Consider the following 19,633-nt stretch of genomic DNA (forward strand, 5'->3'; position numbering starts at 1 on the left):
CTGTAACAGCACTTTTGCTTTAGCTTTTTCGTTTCTTACGAGTGGGTTTATTTTTTTTTGACTTGCTCTTGCTCTCAAGCTCACACCGCGCAATGTGTTTTTGTGGTGCTCGGTGGAACCGTACTCACCGACTGCTAGTGTCTCGGCAATCTCCAGAGGAAAGACGGAAGCGCACAGGAGATACGCGATATCTAAAGTAAGCGAATTAAGATCCGAGTGAAGTTCCGAGATAGTTTCCCGAAGCGAGCAAAAACTTAATTAAATGCCACGACTTCTTTACTGCTCGTTTATATAGTGGCTTTTGTCATCCCATCACCACCCACACACCTTCCCCGCCTACCGGCACCCCGTGCTAACCCCGTATCAGGTCTTTCTGATGCGGGAAGAAAGGGGCGTCCGTGCATCGAAAGTCCAATGTTACACGTGCTAGCGCGTCGAATTTACCCGCCCGGAGATCCCGGGTGTGGTATAGCCAGAAATGGTGTGAGAAATTCTTCCGCAATGATAGTGACTTCACCTTCTTTACACAAGAATCACGGTCCAATCCATGTGACCGTCGCTCGGTGGAGTACCTACGCCCATTTCGATGGGCGCCCCAACCTTCCCAGCAGGTCCGTATGGGGCGCGCTTACTTCACATTAGCGCTTGTCGCTGTGGGAAGAAATTACCTGAGGTGTTATCGCGCTATCTATTGTACTAATTGTCGTCATAATTTAAACTTTTGCCGGTTGCCGCTGTCTGCGGCAGATGGGAGGTAGACTTCATCAGGAAGGATGTTTTGTCATTAACTTTTTGATTTGTACGTGTTACTCTGAAGCATATCAGCCGTTTGCCAGCACTTTGCAATACAAAACAATCACCCAAACTACTATCAAATAACATGACGTTGGTCTTTGAGGGTTTGTAGTTGGATGTTCAGAGTTTTAGGAATTGTTGGACTCCCTGGATGAGCCCCGGATGAACTTGACTACTGCGTGATAAAAAGAAGTCACAACCCGCCGCCAAAAAGCTCTCCAAAAATGTGCAATTTGTTAGGTGGTCTAGAAGATCTATATTTATTTCTCTATAAATAATGCGCTATGTGTTGTTGCCGGCCCCAACGTCTACACCTGCTCAGTACAAATATTATTCTCGAACCATTCTTCCGGGGTAAATATTTTAGTACGCATTTACCAAATAGGAAGCTACACCGTTACTGTTGGCCAGACGACCTCAGTGCATCGTGTTCCCTCGTACCTTTATCGCTAATTGACTGCAACGTCTTAGACAGGGGGTGATCTGTGGGGAAACAAAAAGTCTACCACTGACAAACATAGCAACCAGCTCATCAAATAATCAACAGCGTGCAGGTTGGCAACAGTTGGGGCGGTGCGGATGAATTGTACCGATAACCCAAAGCCAACGATAATGCACCTGCAAACATTCTAATACACTTGGCATACTAAAGAGAGCTAAACGGGCACTTTCCATGGCATCCGATAAACAACTCCGGTCCAGTATATGTATTGCCGGTTGGCGAGCTGCTGCTGCACATACCAGACCAAACGCTTCACGCGACACATAATGAATAGCTCCCTGGCCATTTTTGCCTTCGTGGCGATTGCACTTGCCGTGGCCCAACAGGTAAGTTGTCTGACACAGACCCACAGTTAGCAGTTTAGTAGCGTTCTGGCATGCACTCTCTCTCACCTCACCCTCTGCTGATCCCCCGTCCCATAGCCGGAAGAAACGACCGTACCCGGTGCCGGTGGCAAGAAGCCAAATGCCGGCGGTCCTGGCGGTCCCGTAAACTTGGAGCAACGTACCGTCGACTACCAAAACCAACTGCTAGCAACCGCATTCGCCCGCACCTTTCCCGAGGACACACCAGCCGAATTTCAACCGCTGGTGGTAGCACTGTACGTCCGCTGTCAGGCCGAGCTGGACAATTGTGCGGACTTTTTATGGGAAACACATCTGCTGCGGGAGTATCGTAACTGTGCCATGACGCAACGGCGTCTATGCACGCAAGAGATGCAGGAGCTGCAGGCCCAACTGCAAGCAATGGCCGATACGAACAACGAGCAGTTTGAACTATCGCCGGAAGAGCAGGAAGTTCTGTCGCAGCTTGGCTTCTAGAGATGAGCAGATGAATTTCGTAATTGCGTAAAATCTTCGCAGTGGATAGAAACATGTGTAATCTAGTCGAGATTTTGTTTTTTACTAGAGATAGAGCATTGCAAATATTATATTCAATTAAAACAAGCTGTCGAAATCGTTTGATCTTCAACTAACTAAATTAAAGTACCAATTTCATTATGTCATTTCAATGTATCCAGTTCTCTTTTCTGAGGGTTTATGGCAAAGGGACTCTCCTGTTTGCTGTTTAACATCGCTCTAGAAAGTTGGTTAAACGCTTGGATGGTGCAAAGCTTGGGCTTCGACATCCAGAGCATGATTTTTACCCAAAATTTCCATTTGCGCGGCTTCGCACTTTCTATGTGAAGCGTACACCTGACTAAAACACGAGGCCAATAGGATTATGTTTGAGGATCAATGAGAGGAAGACCTACTTCCATGAGGCTCTGAACCCTCATGGAGCCCAACTCGCAAGGAGAGTATCAGTTGACGGTGAATATCTCAAGGTGGTTGAGGAGTTCTACTACCATGATATGTGCTTCACAAATTCCAGCGATCCAGAAGACTCCAACAACACACGATACACCGCACACTGATGGGTCTGTTATACGAATCCTACACTATGCTGACAGTGATAAGGACTATCTTAGCAGCATACGATGATTAGGCACGAGGCGTAGAGGAGCACAGTGTGCTCGTAGGCTGCATTAGGTGGATGGATGAATTCAGCCCGGAAGGCTGGCGTTCTCCTTTGATAATATTATTTCCGCCTTATGGCAGCAATACGGCTACATTGTACATAAAGGATATTTCAAAATGAAATAGAACGAATTTACATAAAGATTCGTTTTCCTTGTTTTTATATGCACTTTAATAGTCTACTGAGACTAAAGTTCTCGTGCACACGGGCCTAATCCCTCATGAAAACCGTATCGGTAACGGTCTTCGAAACAAACTGGTACAAATTTGAATTCAAATGTTGCATTGTATCTACCCATGCGCTACACTCACCAGGCATCGACCGACTGTCAAGCGGCCAAACGTCAAAACCGTCTGCTCGCTTGGTCAGCAAAACAACAACAAAGCTGATAACACACGATGGACACGCACTAATTGTGTGCACTTTTTGCGTGCGTGTCCACCCCCGAAACAATTGAAACAATTATTGTGTAAAAGTGCAATGAAGTTAGGTTAGGAAATAAAAGCATGGACAAATGGTCTCCGCGAAAAGGCTGTGTGGTGTGCGCTGTTACTACGGTAACTCCGGAACCAGTCTGTGCGTGTGTGCGTGCGTATGGTAAGAAAGTGAAGAAAGGTGATAAAGGTGAAAAAGTGGTTCATGTTGCCCAACAGCTGACTCAGCATCAAAAGAAACGCATGCCTGAAGGGGAAACCAACCAACCTGCAGCTGGCTTGCAGGCACCATTCAACACCTTCACCATTCAATAGCTTTCGTTGCTGCGTCATAACGAGTTGATTGAACCCGTACTCGGTGACTTATAAAAAAAACGCACACACACACACACATCAATCCATCACAATGGGCAATCAGCTGGTAGCATTAGCGCCATCTCAAATTTTCCCCGTAGAACATTATCTTACGGGGACGTTCGAGTTTGAGCTACAGTTCGAAAAAAGGTAACTCCGGACCAGCTTCCGGATGATGTGGCGTGTGGCCAAACGATGTACTCACTTCGCGTTCTGTGTTTTAGCATGGGCAGCACACGCTTTATGAAGGTGGCCAAGGTAAAGGTTGACGAAGGTCCGGCGGTTGTGAAGGTATTTGTCCGGCACGATCCTTCCCTCCCACTGGAGCAGCATCTCGAGCGTATCGAGTACATAAAGAAGCATCTCGCCAATGCGGTCAACTGTTTACCGTTCCAGAAAGTGCTGGTAAGCGTGCGGGTAACAATGATGTTACCCTCTAAATTTGCGACCACTGAGTAATTGAGTACACTCCGGGAATAAGAAAACTTTAAGAACTGAAACTTTAAAGATTCATGATTTTTTTGAAATTCACGAAGGAACGATACAGATTGATGAATATGAATCAAATTCACACAACACTAGATGAATCCTTTAATGAGCAAATCTCTTTCTCTTTACACACACACACACAATACCGTCTCCACAGACGATGGAAAAATCGTGCCTGATCGTGCGACAGTACGTAAAGCACAGCCTGTACGATCGCGTCTCGACCCGCCCATTCCTAACACTGATCGAGAAGAAATGGATCACGTTTCAAATACTGTGCGCGTTGCATCAGTGCCACAAGCAAAAAATTTGTCATGGCGATATCAAGCTGGAAAACATACTGATCACCTCGTGGAACTGGGTGCTGCTGTCGGACTTTGCCTCGTTCAAGCCTACTTACCTGCCGGAAGACAATCCGGCCGACTACAGCTACTTCTTCGATACAAGCCGCCGGCGCACGTGTTACATCGCACCGGAACGGTTCGTGCGTTCGTCGAGCGGGGAATCGATACAGCCGAAGGATGGACCGCTGGTAGGCGATGGGCAGTACTATGGTGGACATTTGCTGCCCGAGATGGACATTTTTTCGGCGGGCTGTGCATTGCTGGAGCTGTGGACGGAAGGTACGGCACCGTTTGAATTTTCCCAGCTGCTCGCTTACCGTCGGGGTGAGGTGGATATGGTGCGCAAGCATCTGGATGGGATCGAGAACGAGCGGTTGCGTGAGCTGGTCGAATCGATGCTCAGCTTAGATGCGCGTGAACGCAAATCAGCCGAACTGTACCTTGATCAGGAGCGCGGAATGCTGTTTCCCGAGTATTTCTATTCATTTTTGCAGTCATATTTGCAAATGTTTTCTACCGTTCCGGTGGTACCGCCGGACGAGAAAGTGTCCCGGCTGCACAGTGACATTGGGCAGATAATTAAAATTTTAACCGGCAACGATCGAGGGCGAACGGATAAAGTCAGCGTACAGGAGGACGATGAGCCAGAAAGTACCGGCCATCTTGAATCATGCGATGATGATGATGATGGATTAATACTGATCACAAGCGTCGTTACGTCATGCATTCGTGGGCTAAGCTTTTGCCGATCCAAGCTACTTTCGCTCGAAATTCTGCAAGCTCTCGCCGAAAACACAACCTCCGAAACGATCCTGGACCGCATACTCCCATACATCCTTCACCTAGCCCAGGACGCTGCACCACGTGTAAGGGTCTGCTCCCTCAACACACTCACCCGCTGCCTGCGCATGGTCCGCAAGCTACCCCGAAGCGATGCGAACGTTTTTCCCGAGTACATTCTACCCTCGATAGCACCGCTCGCAACCGACAGCTCCACGTTCGTGCGCATGACGTACGCACGCAACATAGCAGCGCTGGCCGACACAGCCGTTAGCTTTCTGGAGCAATCGCAGCAAAGTTGCACCTCGGAAAACATGCCACCACCACACTACGAGACGGAACTGAGCGCACTGCACGAGATGCTGCATCAGACCGTACTGTCGCTGCTAACGGATGCACAGTCTGCCGTTAAGCAGACGCTGATGACGTCCGGCATAACGCAGCTGTGCGTGTTTTTCGGCCGGCAAAAGGCGAACGACGTTATTCTGTCGCACATGATCACGTTCCTGAACGATAAGGAGGATCGAAACTTGCGAGGTGCCTTTTTTGACTGTATCGTTGGCGTCGCGTCGTACGTTGGGTGGCACTGTGCACCGATGCTGCTGCCGTTGCTCCAGCAGGGACTTACCGATCCGGAAGAATTTGTCATTGCGAAAGCGATCCACGCCACTACGGTGCTGGTGGAGTTGGGACTCATCCAGAAGCAGGGCACGATCGAGTTTATCGACGAGTGTGCCTGCTATTTGGCGCATCCGAATCTTTGGATCCGGCACGAGGTGGTGGAGTTGATTGCAACGGCCGCTCGAATACTGACCGCTATCGACGTCCAGTGTAAGATACGTCCCTCGATTGCGGTACATCTAAGGTTTCCGCTGATAGAAATCACCTGTCCGGAGTTGCTGTTGGATTGCTTGCTACCGCCAATCCCACGCAATATCTACGATGCGGTACTACGCTTCGGACCGGACATTGCTCCACTGGTTGGGGTGTTGTGCGAACGGAAGGCGGCCCGTAAGCGACGGACGAGCGAATCGGAATCGGGCCAACCGGTTCTACAGACACCGTACATTGGTGAGCAGATGCCACCCGCAATCCAGCAACTGCTCCGGCGGCTTACAACGGAAGGTTTGACGGAACAGATCGAGGAGCAGCTGCTTGCGATGAGATCTCATCTGATGAAACTGCACCATTACAAGATGGCGGAAACGCGTCACACACATCAGCAGTCCGGACGTATCGTGCTCGAATACTATCCGGATGTGATGGGTGAGGTTCAGCTTGCGGCTGATTCCATGGGTTCTCTCACGACAAAAGGACCAACCCTAAGGCACACCAGTGGTGGAGGTAATGGAGGAGCAGGTGGAACAGGTACATCGGACGGACTTGAGCTAACGAAACCGGGCGGATCGGCACGAACCTCACGCAAGAGTGAATCGGACAGTGCCCAAGACTGGCAGCACATGCTGAGTGCGACCGATTCACCTTCGCCAACGTCTCCCACGGCAAGTGAGCTGACCGGCACCGTTATGCCCGCCCCGCCAGTAGCCGCCACTGGTGCATCCGTACCGATGGCAGCAGCCGCTGCCCTACCCCCCACCGTGCACCATTCCACGCCCACCTCGAGTTTGGTCGAGTACAGTCTACCGGAGCGTACCACCGGCTACCAGGAACGAATGTCTGACTGTAGGCTAGAAATGGAAGCACTCGTGTCGAAGTTACGCACCCGCTTCGCCACCTACCAGCGGCACCGTGAGCTAAGGGAAACGAATCAAGCGACACCACCGCTTCCGGCCGGTTGGCGTCTTGGCGGCACGCTCGTTGCTCATCTGGCCGAACACAGGGCAGCGGTTAGCAGGATGGCGGCGCTGAAACCTCACACCGGATCACTGTTTGCGAGCGCCTCCATCGACGGGACGGTCCGATTGTGGGACTGTAACAAGCTGGACGGGCAGCAATCGGTTAACCGTTCCCGTCAGTCGTACCACGCCAATACACCCCTGCACGCTGTTGCGGCCTGTGACGCGGGACAATCGCTTGCAGTGGCCGGAAAGGACGGTACGCTGCTTCTACTCAAAATCGACACCAACTCCAGCAAAATGGCACTACAACAGGCGCGCCATTTCGAAGCCGATACGCGCTACCCCATCTCGACCGAATCGGGAGAAAATGGCGGACAGGGTGATGATGGACCGGTCGTTGAGATGCATCCACTCGATCAAGGCGCACAGAGTGTGATCGTGTACGCGACACTGTACGGTGCGCTGGTCGGTTGGGATATCCGCATGCCGGACTACGCGTGGCGCTTGCAGAGCGATCTGCGCAACGGCGTTATCACCACGTTCTGTATCGATCCGTCCAGCTCGTGGCTAACGGTCGGCACTAGCAGCGGACGGCACGTGTGCTGGGATTTACGCTTTCAGCTACCGATTGCGGAAATTAAGCATCCGCACGATGCACGGATACGGCGCGTTTCACACCATCCGACCGAATCGTCCTGGCTAGTGTCAGCATCCCAGGGCAATAGTGAGGTGTACGTGTGGAACATCGAAACTGGTCACCGGCAGCAGGCGTACTGGGCCAGCTCGAGTCCACCGCTCTCGAATAGTAATGCTTCATCGCACTCGGTTTGTGCGCTGCTGCCGGGCGTTAACGAGGGCAACCCGTTCCTGCTGACTGGCGGTACCGATCAACGGTTGCGCTACTGGGATCCGGTGAACATTGAAAACTGTGCACTGGTTGTACCGTCGGCACGTGATTATGCACCACTCAACGTGAGCTACGAGTGAGTATTTGATATCAGTCTTTTTTTTTTCTAGTGGGTGCAACATTTAAACAAACATTGTCATGCGTCTCGTGGAATTTTCTCGCAATCGTTTTCAAATGTCTCTCTGATGAATGGGACAAATTGATGGGAAAAAATCTTGTAAGCGAGATTCATCTCTAGTCTGTCTAATTTCTTGTCTATAGGTTTTATGATGTAAAGGTTCTAATATCATATCTCAGTAAAAATTTCAAGCATTTCCATTTCGACTACTGCACCACCATTTTTCTTCAGTTGAGCTTCCGTCGGTGCCTGTTGACTTGTGATTCTTAAGCCGAACATTACTAAACGTGCATCTTCAGTTGCATAAGTAGTTGGCATCGACCATTCAACAATGCTTTCGTTCGCAGATCACGGCTGATCGATGGTACGAAAGTAATCTCCGAGATATACTGCAACAGCAACAACAATAACAGCAATGTGCAGCTCAACAACAATACCACACCCAGCAACAGCAACAGCAACAATACCAACAACAACAATAATAATAATCTAGGCAGTGGCGCGACTACCACCAACAATCCCAGCATGCCCGTTGGCAACAATATTGGCACGGGTGCCGGTACAAGCACCGGCACCGGGCCCGGTATGGTTGGCGGTGGTACCGTTGAGCGGGGCAATCGCTCGGATGATGACCACCGCGTAGGGCCGGAAATGCCCGCCCAGGGCCACAACGATGTGATCAGTGATCTGCTAATGTGTCGCACGGCGAAACAAACGTTCATCGCGTCCAGCAGCCGAGATGGAGTGATCAAACTTTGGAAGTAAGTTTATCTCACGTAACCCAACATCGGGCTAGCAGTGAGATTGGGTAGTATTTAGTTTATATTTTAGAGGTTTTTCTTTATTTTTCCCCTTTTTATTCGATCCGGTCGATACGCATCTAGCAGACTTTATCCTTCTACCGTTTTGCTAGTGAAGCGTAATGGCCGGGTTTTACTAACCTTTTTTTCAGTAATTTCTAGTGTAGATGGGTGCATGTTTAACGTTAACTTACATTTATTTACGATTTGCCGTTTATTTTTATTACGAAATCTAGCGGCAAACGTAAACAAATGTAAGCTTTAGGTAATTGCAGCCTTTACATGTCTTTACATTTGTTTTCATACCCTCATACCCAGTTATTTTTTAAATTAATTTTGCTATTACTATCGTGCTCTATGGTAAGTCCATTTGAAAATACACTTTTTGATCTTAGTAATCGCTTACGCAAACAGTAAAGATGTGTTTTAGAAGATACGGAGAAGAGAAATCCTGAAGAATAATATCACATCGCTGAGATGCAGCAAAATGCGTGAGATAAGCGTCTCATCCACTGGACGCTATCTAGGCAGACTAGCGTGACAATAAGAAACCCGATAAATCAAACGCCCGTGATAGTTAAGATGCCTAGATATTTGTGTCTCGATAACTTCGCAAAAACGGTTCGTGTAGAACAATTAACAATTCAAGACGGAGGACCTAAGCCGGGACATATTATTACCCAATCAATCAGTATGCAGCGTACGCGTGCCTTTCGCTGTCGCGTGTTGCGTCACATACTCATTCCCATACATCGCAACCAAGAACGCATCGCAAGAGCAACTCGAAGGGCAGTTGATCCCGAAAAAAACCCCAACGCTTCCAAAGACTGCAATTTACGATTCGTCCCGGTAAGCAGATGCCGAGTTTTTCTCCGCAGTACTAGAATTTATAGAGCCCGTCTGCTCATGCGGAGTACACCATGAATCATAATGGCGACACCTGTGCCCGAAACCTGCGGACATTCCCGGACACTACATATACACACACACACACACACACACACACACACACACAAAACGGACGGCAACTAACGGGGGGAGGGGAATTTTATTTCCTTCTGTGAATACCGGTGACAAATATTCCGGGAACTACCCTTTTCCTGTGTACGTGTGGTTTGGCTTAAGTTCTTGAAGAACACGCGTTTGATTTAGCATACCAAACATGCGTATGGATGGGTACTGTAAAGTTCTAATGCGTCGGATCTCCTAACACCTACTGTGTCTTGATGAAGATGCTATTATCTTCTTGCGCGATGAGGAGCATGACTGTTTCTTCCGCTCTCAACATAACCTTGACCGACCTGGCACGCTACCTAACGAAGCTAGCTTGTCCCCAAAAGCTCTCCGATCTTCGCTGCCGATACGAGAGACACCTTGAGACATTTTAAAAAATTTGTCCCAGAACTCCGTTTTTTACAAATCTCCACCACAACCCAGCCACCCCATTAATTATGGTAGCGCGTAAATGTCGATCATTAGTATTAGATGGTTTTTTTTTGCTCGGAGTTGCGAATCAGGCACTAACTCCGGTACTGGTTGCAGGTGGCATGGTAATAAAATGGTCCCCACATAGTGTGTCGTTAACCTAAGCCCGAAAAGGAGTTCAGTAATTATGAACGTAACGCCCCTTCGTCGCCGTGCACTTAATGAATGGATTTACTTTGCTCTCCTTTTTCTTCTTCGCCGTTCTGGTCGTTAGATGCTGTGCGTGGAGCGTGTAGCGTCTCGCATATTGGTGATATGAGATTGTAGTGTGCATTACTTGATTCTGGTTTTTCTCGTCCACCATAGGTGCGCGGTACCTTTGTTGTGATTTTTGCCATAACCTCAATAGCGGTCCGTTGGCGTTGGTAGTGCTGAAATGGTTGAAGCTGATTCTTCCCAGTACCCCGAAAGGTGGCACTGGTGGGTCCTACATGACCTATGCCATTAAAAAAAAAAGAAGCAAGACGCACCCAAGAACCACCTTTTGTCGGTTGGGGTTCCACGACTCCTGCCAGCTGAGCTTTCAGCCACGCTTTCGGGAGTGTACTTTTTAGAATGTAAGTTATGCACCGCTTTTTACAATGCAGCCTCCCGTAGCCGGAGGGCTCGCACACCGATTGGAATGACCGGTAGCACCGGTATCGCAGACACCGAGCGGCGACCGAAACCATAAACCTACCCGCTACGCTACGGGGACCGGGCGACGGCATGAGCATTAGCTAACGAAATGGCTAACCGGTTTCCGTTTTGATTTTGTTTCTGCTCGTTGTCGGTTTGGTGCCTGATGCACTCGCACAATGCTTCGTGCACGTGCAACTACACGATCGCGCCCTTTCGCTTGGCGCGGAGGCTTGGGCTGGCACGGTGCCATAGGCAACTACTTTAGCGCAGCTCAACGACCGTCCATCACAAACCCCTTCTTGCTTGGCGAGATGCTATTTTTAGCCCTATTCAGCACCAGAAAAGGGCGAAAGGAAAATTCGCTTTTATTGCCCATCGTTGGACGTGTGAATCGCTGCTCGATGTTGGACGATGCCATGAGCGTGCCAGATGGTTCATTCATTTTGGAAGTTCCACCAAACTCCGCGACACGAGCCACAATCGGCAGGTCACAGGGTAACGCGCACACAGCGCCGCGATGACCGTGAAACAGTTCAGCAGCAGCATTCGCGTTCGTTCAACCGATTAGGGCTTTGGCGGTGTCAAACGAGAGCACCAGCCTCTGTCCTTCATCTTGTCTTGCGGGGCTGACCGATCTATTTCGTTTCTGAGCTGTTTTGTTTTGCTACTGCTGGGTAGTCCAAGGACCCAGCCGCAGTGCCATCTCAACCAAACACCCGGGAATGGTGGAAAAGGTAAACAAAACTCGGAAGCTATCACAACAAAAACTCGCCGAAAAAAAGCGTTCGAAGCGTGCGTGCTGACGGTGTTTGCGTGTTACGAGACGGCACCAGCCGAGCTTTGGTTTTGTTCCGGTTGGAAAGATTTCCACGTAATGTGAGGCTGAAAATTGCCTTTCCCTTTTCGTTTAGCTTCCGGTGCGATTGAGATGAATAGTACCAAGGGCAGGTTGGGCATGTGCATTACCGTACTTATCACTCTCATCAGCGTTCATCAGCGCCTCCGGGTGGCTGAATGTTTTTGTTTATGCTGTGTTGCGGTGCTGACAGCAAGTTTTGAGGTGAGGGACATAGTTCGCTTATCGTCTCAGGGAAGATTTTGCTTTCGCAGCTCGAACGATCGCCTTGGAGTACTCGGAGATGGGTTTGTTGGATGACTCGCATTAAGGATCGGGGATTCCCTCGAGATATTCCCGAATAGAGCTGTACTTGAGGTACTCTACCGTATGGAGGATGTCAGTATGAATCATTTGTTTCGGCTCAGATTTAGTTCAGAATCCACGAAGTTGCGACATATTGTCAGGACTCCAGAATCCTGATCAAGCAGCTTATAGGTTTGCCATCCTTTCACTAATCCCTCAAAGCAAAGCCCTGAAACATCCCACAAACATTACCATTAGTGGCAAACGGGGTAAAAAAAATAAGTTCCAGTTGGGCATTGAAAAAGCGGGAAAGAAAAAGACATGAAGGAACTGCAACCGGTGAGAGGTTTCCGTTTGGGGTGGGCACACGTTATATGGCGTACGAATGCAGTGGCATTCCTCGACGGTACCCCCTGTACGATGTAACGCACCGAAAGGTGCATTTCCTCATGCCACAACTGCAAAACACGGCACGGGATCTCCCACCGTCCCCCGATTGCCGGGCACGCCATTTCCTCGTGAACCAGCTTGCGGGCCCAGTGCCAGTTTCGGTTCGTAGCTGGTTTGGCACGGAACCCTCTCAATCGCTCTGTTTTGTGTTGAGCGCCCCTCTTCCCCATTCCTTCGGAATCCGACTCGGAAACTGCGGGAAGTCGAACTTTGTGTCAGCAGGCAACTTTCATTCATCAACTATCAAGCTGTAGGTGTGCAAGAGTATCGACAAGTTAGCAAAGAACATTTTGTTGGATGTGCAAAAGTGCGCCTGCGGAACAACCAGATACGATTGTGACTTCCGGGATCGATAGACTGGCAGGTGTGTGGCGCTCTGGAACAGCTGTTCTGTTGAGAGTAAACAACAAAAGAAAAATGCCCTCCGGCGATGAGCGAGAGTGAGAGAGCTCCTCAATCCTGATCCTGACCCTAACGACGATCTGCTGTACCGGTGGTCGACCTTTTGGGGAGGTGATTCAAGTAACTGCTCGCCGAACTCCCACCCCGTGTTTGGTCACTGCACTGTGCACCGATTCAAGGTCATCGGCGACGTAGACGTCACACGCAACAACGGTAACAACAGCAACGTGCTGATGCTGTGACGCATCTACTGTAAAGCGCAGCATAACACTGCCCCAAAGGATCGGTGTACCGGGATTCTCCACCGCGGTTCCAATTCTTGCTGCGACTCGCGAGCGTGAACGAGAAACTGCCAGCCAACCGGACCGAGAGAGAGAGAGAGCGAACGCACGCGCGAGATTGAATGAGATAGCGAGAGAGGCTGATCCACTTGATCATCACATCCCTATAAAAGCTCACCGCCAGTACGGTCTGTTCGTGCAGAGTAACGTCTATCCTTGGTGCGATTAGAAGAACAACCAAGAGACCGTTAAAGTGTTTTTAACTATTTAGAACGTTTTTTTTGTGACCTGTGTTAAGGCCCCTGTTTTACCTACTCCCCGGCACGCAAACCAACGCTGCTTCATACTGCAATCAAAAAACCATTTCAAATTAGCGCCCTCGAGATTTACGGCTTCTGCTACTGTGTGTGAATCAACCGTCAGATCAACCGCAACGGCAGGGCAAACCCCCCGCTCCATCATCTAGTGACGGTGGTAAGAATCTGAAGAGGCAGCAAATCGTGCACAAGGTGTGTTGCCGCACATTACATCAACGCTTACTTCGTGCGCAAGGTGTGAAGCCGTCCAGCGGAGCAAAATCGTAACTGCCAAGCCCCCATAAACGAGCAGAGGTCGGAACTGCGGTACATACACAATGTGCACGGTCACATCGGTCCGGAGGTTGGTGGTGATGGCCATGCTGGCCCTACTGGTGGTCCTCTTGCAGTGTCCCGCACCCTGCCAGACGTCGCCGGTCATGCTCGACAAGCTGTTCGGATTTGCGGCCTACCAACCGACCTACTCCGGCGGCGGTTACGGTGGCAACCAGTACGGCTACTATGGGGGTGGGGGCGGATCTAGCAGCCACACAGGTGCCGGGTTCGGTGGACATCAGCGTGCGACGGCCAGCTCGAGCCACAAGCGGCAGGCGAAGGGACGCGACTACAAGGACATCTGCAGGGTGGTAAACCCGGCACCGTATGCACTGCCCGGGAGGGCACCGTACCCAGCCGCACCCTTCTGTCCGTACTAGTGTAGTTTAGTGTTAAGGGCTTATTATCTGGATAAGCAAAACAGGCAGACAGAAACGTGATATATTACGATTAGGTTAGCTTTATTTTATAACGTCGTGAAGGTAGTAAGGAAGTGTATTACCTAATGGAAAGAGGGCAAACCAACGCTCCGATGTACATAAACAAATTAATCCCGCAAGTAGTCGTTAAAGGATGAAAGCATTTTAACTGCTAAACTTGTGCGAAACAGCGCATACGATTCTGTTGTTGCCTTCTAAACTGGGATCTTTAATAATAAACGCGTAATACAACAAACAGCATGACTTCGTTTTGTCTTATTGGACGGATCAAAAACTGAACTGCTTTCAATAAGGTATTTCGGTTGAAAGAAAAAAAATTAACATTTTTTGTCGCTTTATTCGCGTTCATAACTTATTGAAGTCATTGTATCGGAGTATCGGCTATCGAATCCCACCCAGATCGCCTCCCCGTACCGATTACTGACTATCAAGCTGCTTAACGAAAAACGAAGCCAAGAAAAACCAAAAATGGCGAACCAAGACCTCTCGAGGTTGTGAGGAAAGAGGAAAAGAGGAAAGACTAACTTACCGTGTCTACCGTGGATCTTACCACTGGACCACCCGCACACATCTTTGTAACGATGGAAAAAATTTGCTCAAAACATATCAGGGACGCTAATCGTTGTACTTGATAAAATATCGATTAAATTTTATTTCGCTTAATAGACGGATAAGATTTTTTTTTAATATAACCAATCGGAGTTGGTAAAATATGGGAGGGTTTAGGTTTCGCGGTACAGAAATCCGATTTTCGTTTTACTATCACAGTTGATCAGAGACAACACAATGAAAGTGAGAGAGATTTTAAAATTGGACATTAAAAAAAAGGGACAAAGTTCTCTTCAGCTTCATGTTTTCTGTGTTTTTTTAAATAGTTAGCAGTCGGCACACACACTACTCGCACAAACAATCGCACGGTAGTTTGGGCATTTTGTTGGCCGGCCACGGTAAATAGCCGGCCGTCTTAAACACCCAATAATCGTACGAAACCTTACAGACGAGCGCGACCAGCAGCATAATCTCGGTCGCAATCAGATAGTAGATGTAGTCGGTCCAGTCATGCTGCGACTGGCACAGCTTACTCTCCTGTATCGTGACCAGCTGTGGCAGGTTGGTGTTGCCCTCGCAGAAAATATTTTCATGATCGGGCACCTGCGCCTTGCGGCTGAGCAGCCAATTTTTGAAACCCTTCGCCGCGTTACAGTCGCACGTCATCGGATTGCCCTCGAGAAAGATGTACGAGCCGAGATCGAGCGATTTGGTGAAGATGTACGATTGGACGGTTTTCAGCTTGTTGCGCCGGATCGAAAACAGTGTAAAGCGGGATATAAAGTCCATCCCCTCCAGATCGCTCAGCGAGCTAATTTGATTGTCGTCTGCGTGCAAACGCAGCAGCGATTGGTACGGGGGTGTATTTAATGCCTCGAGGCTGGTAATCTAAGTCAGAGAGTAAGAGAGAAAGAGAGATTTAAAGGAGTATCAGTAAACGCTTCACAACGTGGAAAGGGTTACGATGGAGCAATAAAAGGTGCTAATTTACATTGTTGTTAGAGATGTTCAGCGTTACCGTGCCGGCCGGCAAACGATCAGGGAACTTAGTCAACCCGAGCCCGGTGCACGCGACGCGCGTCGTAATCGTTTTACGCTCGGTATTGTTCAGATCGAAATTTAACCGATCCAGCTCACAGGTGCAGTTCTCTGGGCACTCGTCCTGCACGCGCTGTATCGTTTCGAGCTGATGCAGTGGCAGGCTGTCCGTCGAATTGAACCAGTTAAACGTACGGTTCGTGAGACAGAAGGTTGATTCGGGATCCTTAAACTTGACGCCACTCTTGAGCGATTCGAGCAGCGACTTGCACAGCATACCAACGTTACCGCTGCGCCGGAAGGGTGAAAAAGAAAAGAAAATTACAGTGTTATTCAGCAAACGACTAGCAAGCCACCGGAGTCAGCGAATTCGAGCTCAGTTTGGAATCCGAGTTTAAATCCCCTTTGGAGTAACCTTCACATGATTCCGTTGTGCATATCCCTACCGTATCCTTATTTACATACCGTATATCGAGCCGAAACTTCCCATTAGTGGACGGTATGGTGGAGAGATTGTTGTACGACAGATCGAGCATGGTAAGATTGCGCAGCTCGCGGAACGCACGCGGCTCAATCTCGCTGATATTGTTGTTAGACATGTTCAGGCACACCGGGGACGAAAAGCGGGCAAACGACGTACTGATGCGCTGTATCGTACCGTCCGTAATGGCGAGCGAAAGAAGCGTTTTGATGTACCGGTTCGACACGTTCAGCGCGAGCTCGCGCACCGTTACGTTGCGCATGTGCAGATACTTCCAGTTGGCCGTTTCCGGTGCATTCGTCACGCATCCGATCGCCTTATTGATGTCCGTTACATTGCAGCAGTACAGTGCGGCCGGCACGACCGGATCCACGCTACACTCGCAGTCGCTTGCCTTTCGTTCGGCGCACAGTTCCGGCTGTGCGTGGTAGCATTCGATCGGTGGTGTGGTTGGGGCGGTGGTGCGCGCATTGCTCGATGTTGCCGCGACCGGTGCAACGCCCACACCGGCCATTGTACCGTTTGGAGTCGTTGTGGTGGACGACGGTGTGGTGGTGCTGCTGCTTGAGGTGCTGGAAGTTGTGGTCGGTGCCACGGTAGATGAGGTTGTGGCCGCGATGGTGCTGCTGGTGCTAGTGGGTGAACCACCACCGCTTAAGTTAACAGAGCCACCGATCGGCACCGAAACAGACACAGGCGAACTGCTCGACGCCATCGGTACGGTAGCGGATGATTCCGTGGCCCCATTACTGTCACTGCCCGGTGGATGATGGTTAGCGCCCGGCAGTTTAATAGCACTCCCTGCGCCGTCCGCAACCGGTGGCTCACCTACGGCCGTATGCATCGGTGTCGTTTGATCGACACCCTGTGTCAGCAATGGCGGTACGTCGGTGTACAAAACGTTCGTGCCGGCCCCATTATCGCCGACGATGCGGCCCGCCACTAGCAGTGACAGTTCCGGCAGACTAATGCTTAGTACAAGCAGAAAAACGACCCCATGCCTTCGCGCGTATCCCATCACAAGTTGGAGCCTGCAAGCATGGGAGAGGCAAAGCAAACAGAATTAATAATAGGACAACAGTCACTAGCGTGGACTCTGCCTGCCCGTTATGCGCTTTTGTTTGTTTGCCATTTCTAGTAGTAAATGCTCGGTGGGAGTGTTCCCCCCACAAGCACACCTTTGTTTACTCGTCCAATTAGCGCAAACTAGGGTAAGGTTTGGAGGTTTGAACGCAACAAGAAAAAAAGGCGTGAACAAGCAAACCCGGACGCGTTGTCGCGTGCCGATTTGTCGCAAACGCTAACTGGTGCTAATTCTACAACACCGAATCGCAACAGCAATGCAATATCTTGATGCATAATAATCTTGGTACAAATAATTCAGTTTAAACTTTCGATTTCAAATGGCAAGGACGGCAGTTCTATCCCTTCATTTAATACCCGCTGTCCTGATAAATGTAATTCCATCTCATTTGCTCGTTTCCGGTCGCCTATTATGTTCTCTTATGTTCTCAGTGGCGTTTGTGTTAATCGTGTTTCCTAGGACCTAGGTGTGTGGCTTGATTCTGATCTTAACTTTTCGCACCATATCGATGCTGGTTTGGGTAGTGTTTGGAGAAGCTTTTGGCCCACGATTTCTCAACCCCTCTGTGCCTGAAAGCTCAAGTCATTGCTGCTTTGCTAGGCCCAATCGTCTTTCAGCACTTCCCTTCTTCTAGATCTCCTAGATACTTTCGCTCTCTTATCATCAACCCACTTCAATGTCCCCTCCCGTTCTCTACACCCTTATCCTTCTTTAATTGTCCCTAATAGGCGCACTGCGGTTGATCGCAAAGATCTTGTGCACCGTGCTATGATTAGTTTCAACCTAACGGCTAACGGCTTTAATTTTCATACATCTTAGTTGAGCAATTTTATAAGGAGATTTAAAGTTACATTTGTGCAGCCGCAAGGCAGACCAAATATAAATAAATAATAATAACTATGGTAACCATTGCTTACCGCTTCCGCAGGAGATGGATGGACCACTTTCTTTGTTTCTTCCTTAAAAGTTAGTGTGCTTTGAAACAATCGCTTGCCGGATGAATTAGGGTAAGTTTCTAATGCTGCATTTCATGCCCGTGTGCAACCACTGCAAGACGGGTAAAGCGATAGCGTATCTCGATGTCATGCCATACTGGGCTAAAAAAAGAGATATGATCCCACATCAATTGGTGCTATGATAGACGAGAGTTCTAGAAATTGGATTCGGATTCTTTGTTCAACTCTCCCGGACGCTCTAACTTACCGCCACCGGATGTGGTTGAGCGATGAGATGTTTCTAGCGGGTTTGAAGCTAGTATTTGCTTTGGATTGCTGTTTTTTTTTTAATCGGATTGAATACGATAGTCCAGCGTTTGATTGAAGCAAGTTGAATTTACATAAAATGAAACAACAACAACACTTGCCTGATCAGATTTGACAGATCGCTTTGCGCAGCACTTGCCGTAATGTGATGCAGGCGTGTCAAACACACAGTAAGAAAATTACAGCATTACACACTGTTTACCACAAACATTTGTAAACTATCCGTTTGGAATAGAACTATTATCTTGTAGATGTTTCCATACGTTGTCTTTAATTTAATGATCAGTTGTAAAAAAAAAAGTCGAGCCCGAATATACGAAACCGCCGTCGTTTGACTGTCCTGAATAGGGAAGAAAGAATCAAAAATCCGAACCATACGAGGGTCATCATCTCAAGTTGATAGCCCTTATCGCTGTGCTCGGCGAGACCATGAGATGTGTTGCATACGTTTCGTTAAGAAAAGATCTTATATTTCCCTTCATCGTAATAAGAAAAAAACGGCTCACATTCGCACACAATCACAATCTATTTTCGTTCCCTCTTTCCTGCGCTGTGCTTTGATAACTTTTTTTTTGTTTATCGCGAACCCCTAAAGACCCTCACCAACAGGCAATCGTTAACACACACACTCGCCAGTTTGCCACGCCACGAAAAATCCGTTGTGAATCGATTCTATGCAAAAAAAGGTACGACGAAAAAGCACTCCAAGCACGCACCATACAGCAATCCGTACCGAAGACTGCGACACTCGCGCTAAGAATGTCCAGCTTCCAGCGTTTATGAAGTTCTGTTTTGCACCGGGCCAGCTTATCGATCCAGAACCCACCCTTTGCTGCCTGCTACCTAGATTCGAACGGCGCACGGGCTCGTCTGATGTTTGCTTTTTGCGTGCATTTGTTTGCGTCGCTGGCTTTAGGAGACGGG

At 49.0% G+C, this 19,633-nt stretch overlaps 5 protein-coding genes across 5 annotated transcripts in view; 3 read left to right on the forward strand and 2 right to left on the reverse strand.

The window, feature by feature from the left end:
- Positions 1-19,633, reverse strand: part of LOC126561177 (uncharacterized) — a 408,397-nt gene that overhangs the window by 335,849 nt on the left and 52,915 nt on the right. The gene's annotated exons all lie outside the window — the stretch shown is intronic.
- Positions 1,490-2,120, forward strand: LOC126560992 (uncharacterized). Its single transcript, XM_050216945.1, has 2 exons — positions 1,490-1,623; positions 1,720-2,120. Exons 1-2 carry the CDS (start codon positions 1,501-1,503, stop codon positions 2,116-2,118), a joined length of 522 nt encoding a protein of 173 aa, XP_050072902.1. The 5' UTR covers positions 1,490-1,500; the 3' UTR covers positions 2,119-2,120.
- On the forward strand, positions 3,657-8,818 carry LOC126562235 (phosphoinositide 3-kinase regulatory subunit 4). Its single transcript, XM_050218686.1, has 4 exons — positions 3,657-3,756; positions 3,831-4,011; positions 4,253-8,001; positions 8,391-8,818. The coding sequence occupies exons 1-4, from the start codon at positions 3,659-3,661 to the stop codon at positions 8,806-8,808; spliced, it is 4,446 nt and encodes a 1,481-aa protein (XP_050074643.1). The 5' UTR covers positions 3,657-3,658; the 3' UTR covers positions 8,809-8,818.
- Positions 13,858-19,633, forward strand: part of LOC126561385 (uncharacterized) — a 390,544-nt gene continuing 384,768 nt past the window's right edge. Inside the window, exon 1 of the mRNA XM_050217499.1 lies at positions 13,858-14,244. Within this exon, the coding sequence (XP_050073456.1) occupies positions 13,858-14,235 (378 nt within the window). The 3' untranslated portion in view covers positions 14,236-14,244. The remainder of the gene's footprint in view (positions 14,245-19,633) is intronic.
- Positions 15,187-17,381, reverse strand: LOC126556430 (protein halfway). The gene is made up of 3 exons (XM_050211698.1): positions 16,348-17,381; positions 15,836-16,172; positions 15,187-15,732 (listed from the first exon to the last, which is right to left on the reverse strand). Exons 1-3 carry the CDS (start codon positions 17,379-17,381, stop codon positions 15,190-15,192), a joined length of 1,914 nt encoding a protein of 637 aa, XP_050067655.1. The 3' UTR covers positions 15,187-15,189.

This window comes from Anopheles maculipalpis, chromosome X, assembly GCF_943734695.1.
Source record: "Anopheles maculipalpis chromosome X, idAnoMacuDA_375_x, whole genome shotgun sequence".
Classification (NCBI taxonomy): domain Eukaryota; kingdom Metazoa; phylum Arthropoda; class Insecta; order Diptera; family Culicidae; genus Anopheles; species Anopheles maculipalpis.

Bases quoted from the DNA above. Each gene is read 5' to 3' on its own strand.
- LOC126560992 (XM_050216945.1), top strand. From the start codon at position 1,501: ATGTATTGCCGGTTGGCGAGCTGCTGCTGCACATACCAGACCAAACGC. The intron at 1,624-1,719 runs GTAAGTTGTCTG...CCCGTCCCATAG, and splicing joins CACTTGCCGTGGCCCAACAG to CCGGAAGAAACGACCGTACC.
- LOC126562235 (XM_050218686.1), top strand. From the start codon at position 3,659: ATGGGCAATCAGCTGGTAGCATTAGCGCCATCTCAAATTTTCCCCGTA. The intron at 4,012-4,252 runs GTAAGCGTGCGG...CCGTCTCCACAG, and splicing joins TACCGTTCCAGAAAGTGCTG to ACGATGGAAAAATCGTGCCT. The intron at 8,002-8,390 runs GTGAGTATTTGA...TTTCGTTCGCAG, and splicing joins CCACTCAACGTGAGCTACGA to ATCACGGCTGATCGATGGTA.
- LOC126556430 (XM_050211698.1), bottom strand. From the start codon at position 17,381: ATGGGATACGCGCGAAGGCATGGGGTCGTTTTTCTGCTTGTACTAAGC. The intron at 16,173-16,347 runs GTATGTAAATAA...CTTCCGGCGCAG, and splicing joins AAGTTTCGGCTCGATATACG to CGGTAACGTTGGTATGCTGT. The intron at 15,733-15,835 runs GTAAATTAGCAC...TCTCTGACTTAG, and splicing joins TGAACATCTCTAACAACAAT to ATTACCAGCCTCGAGGCATT.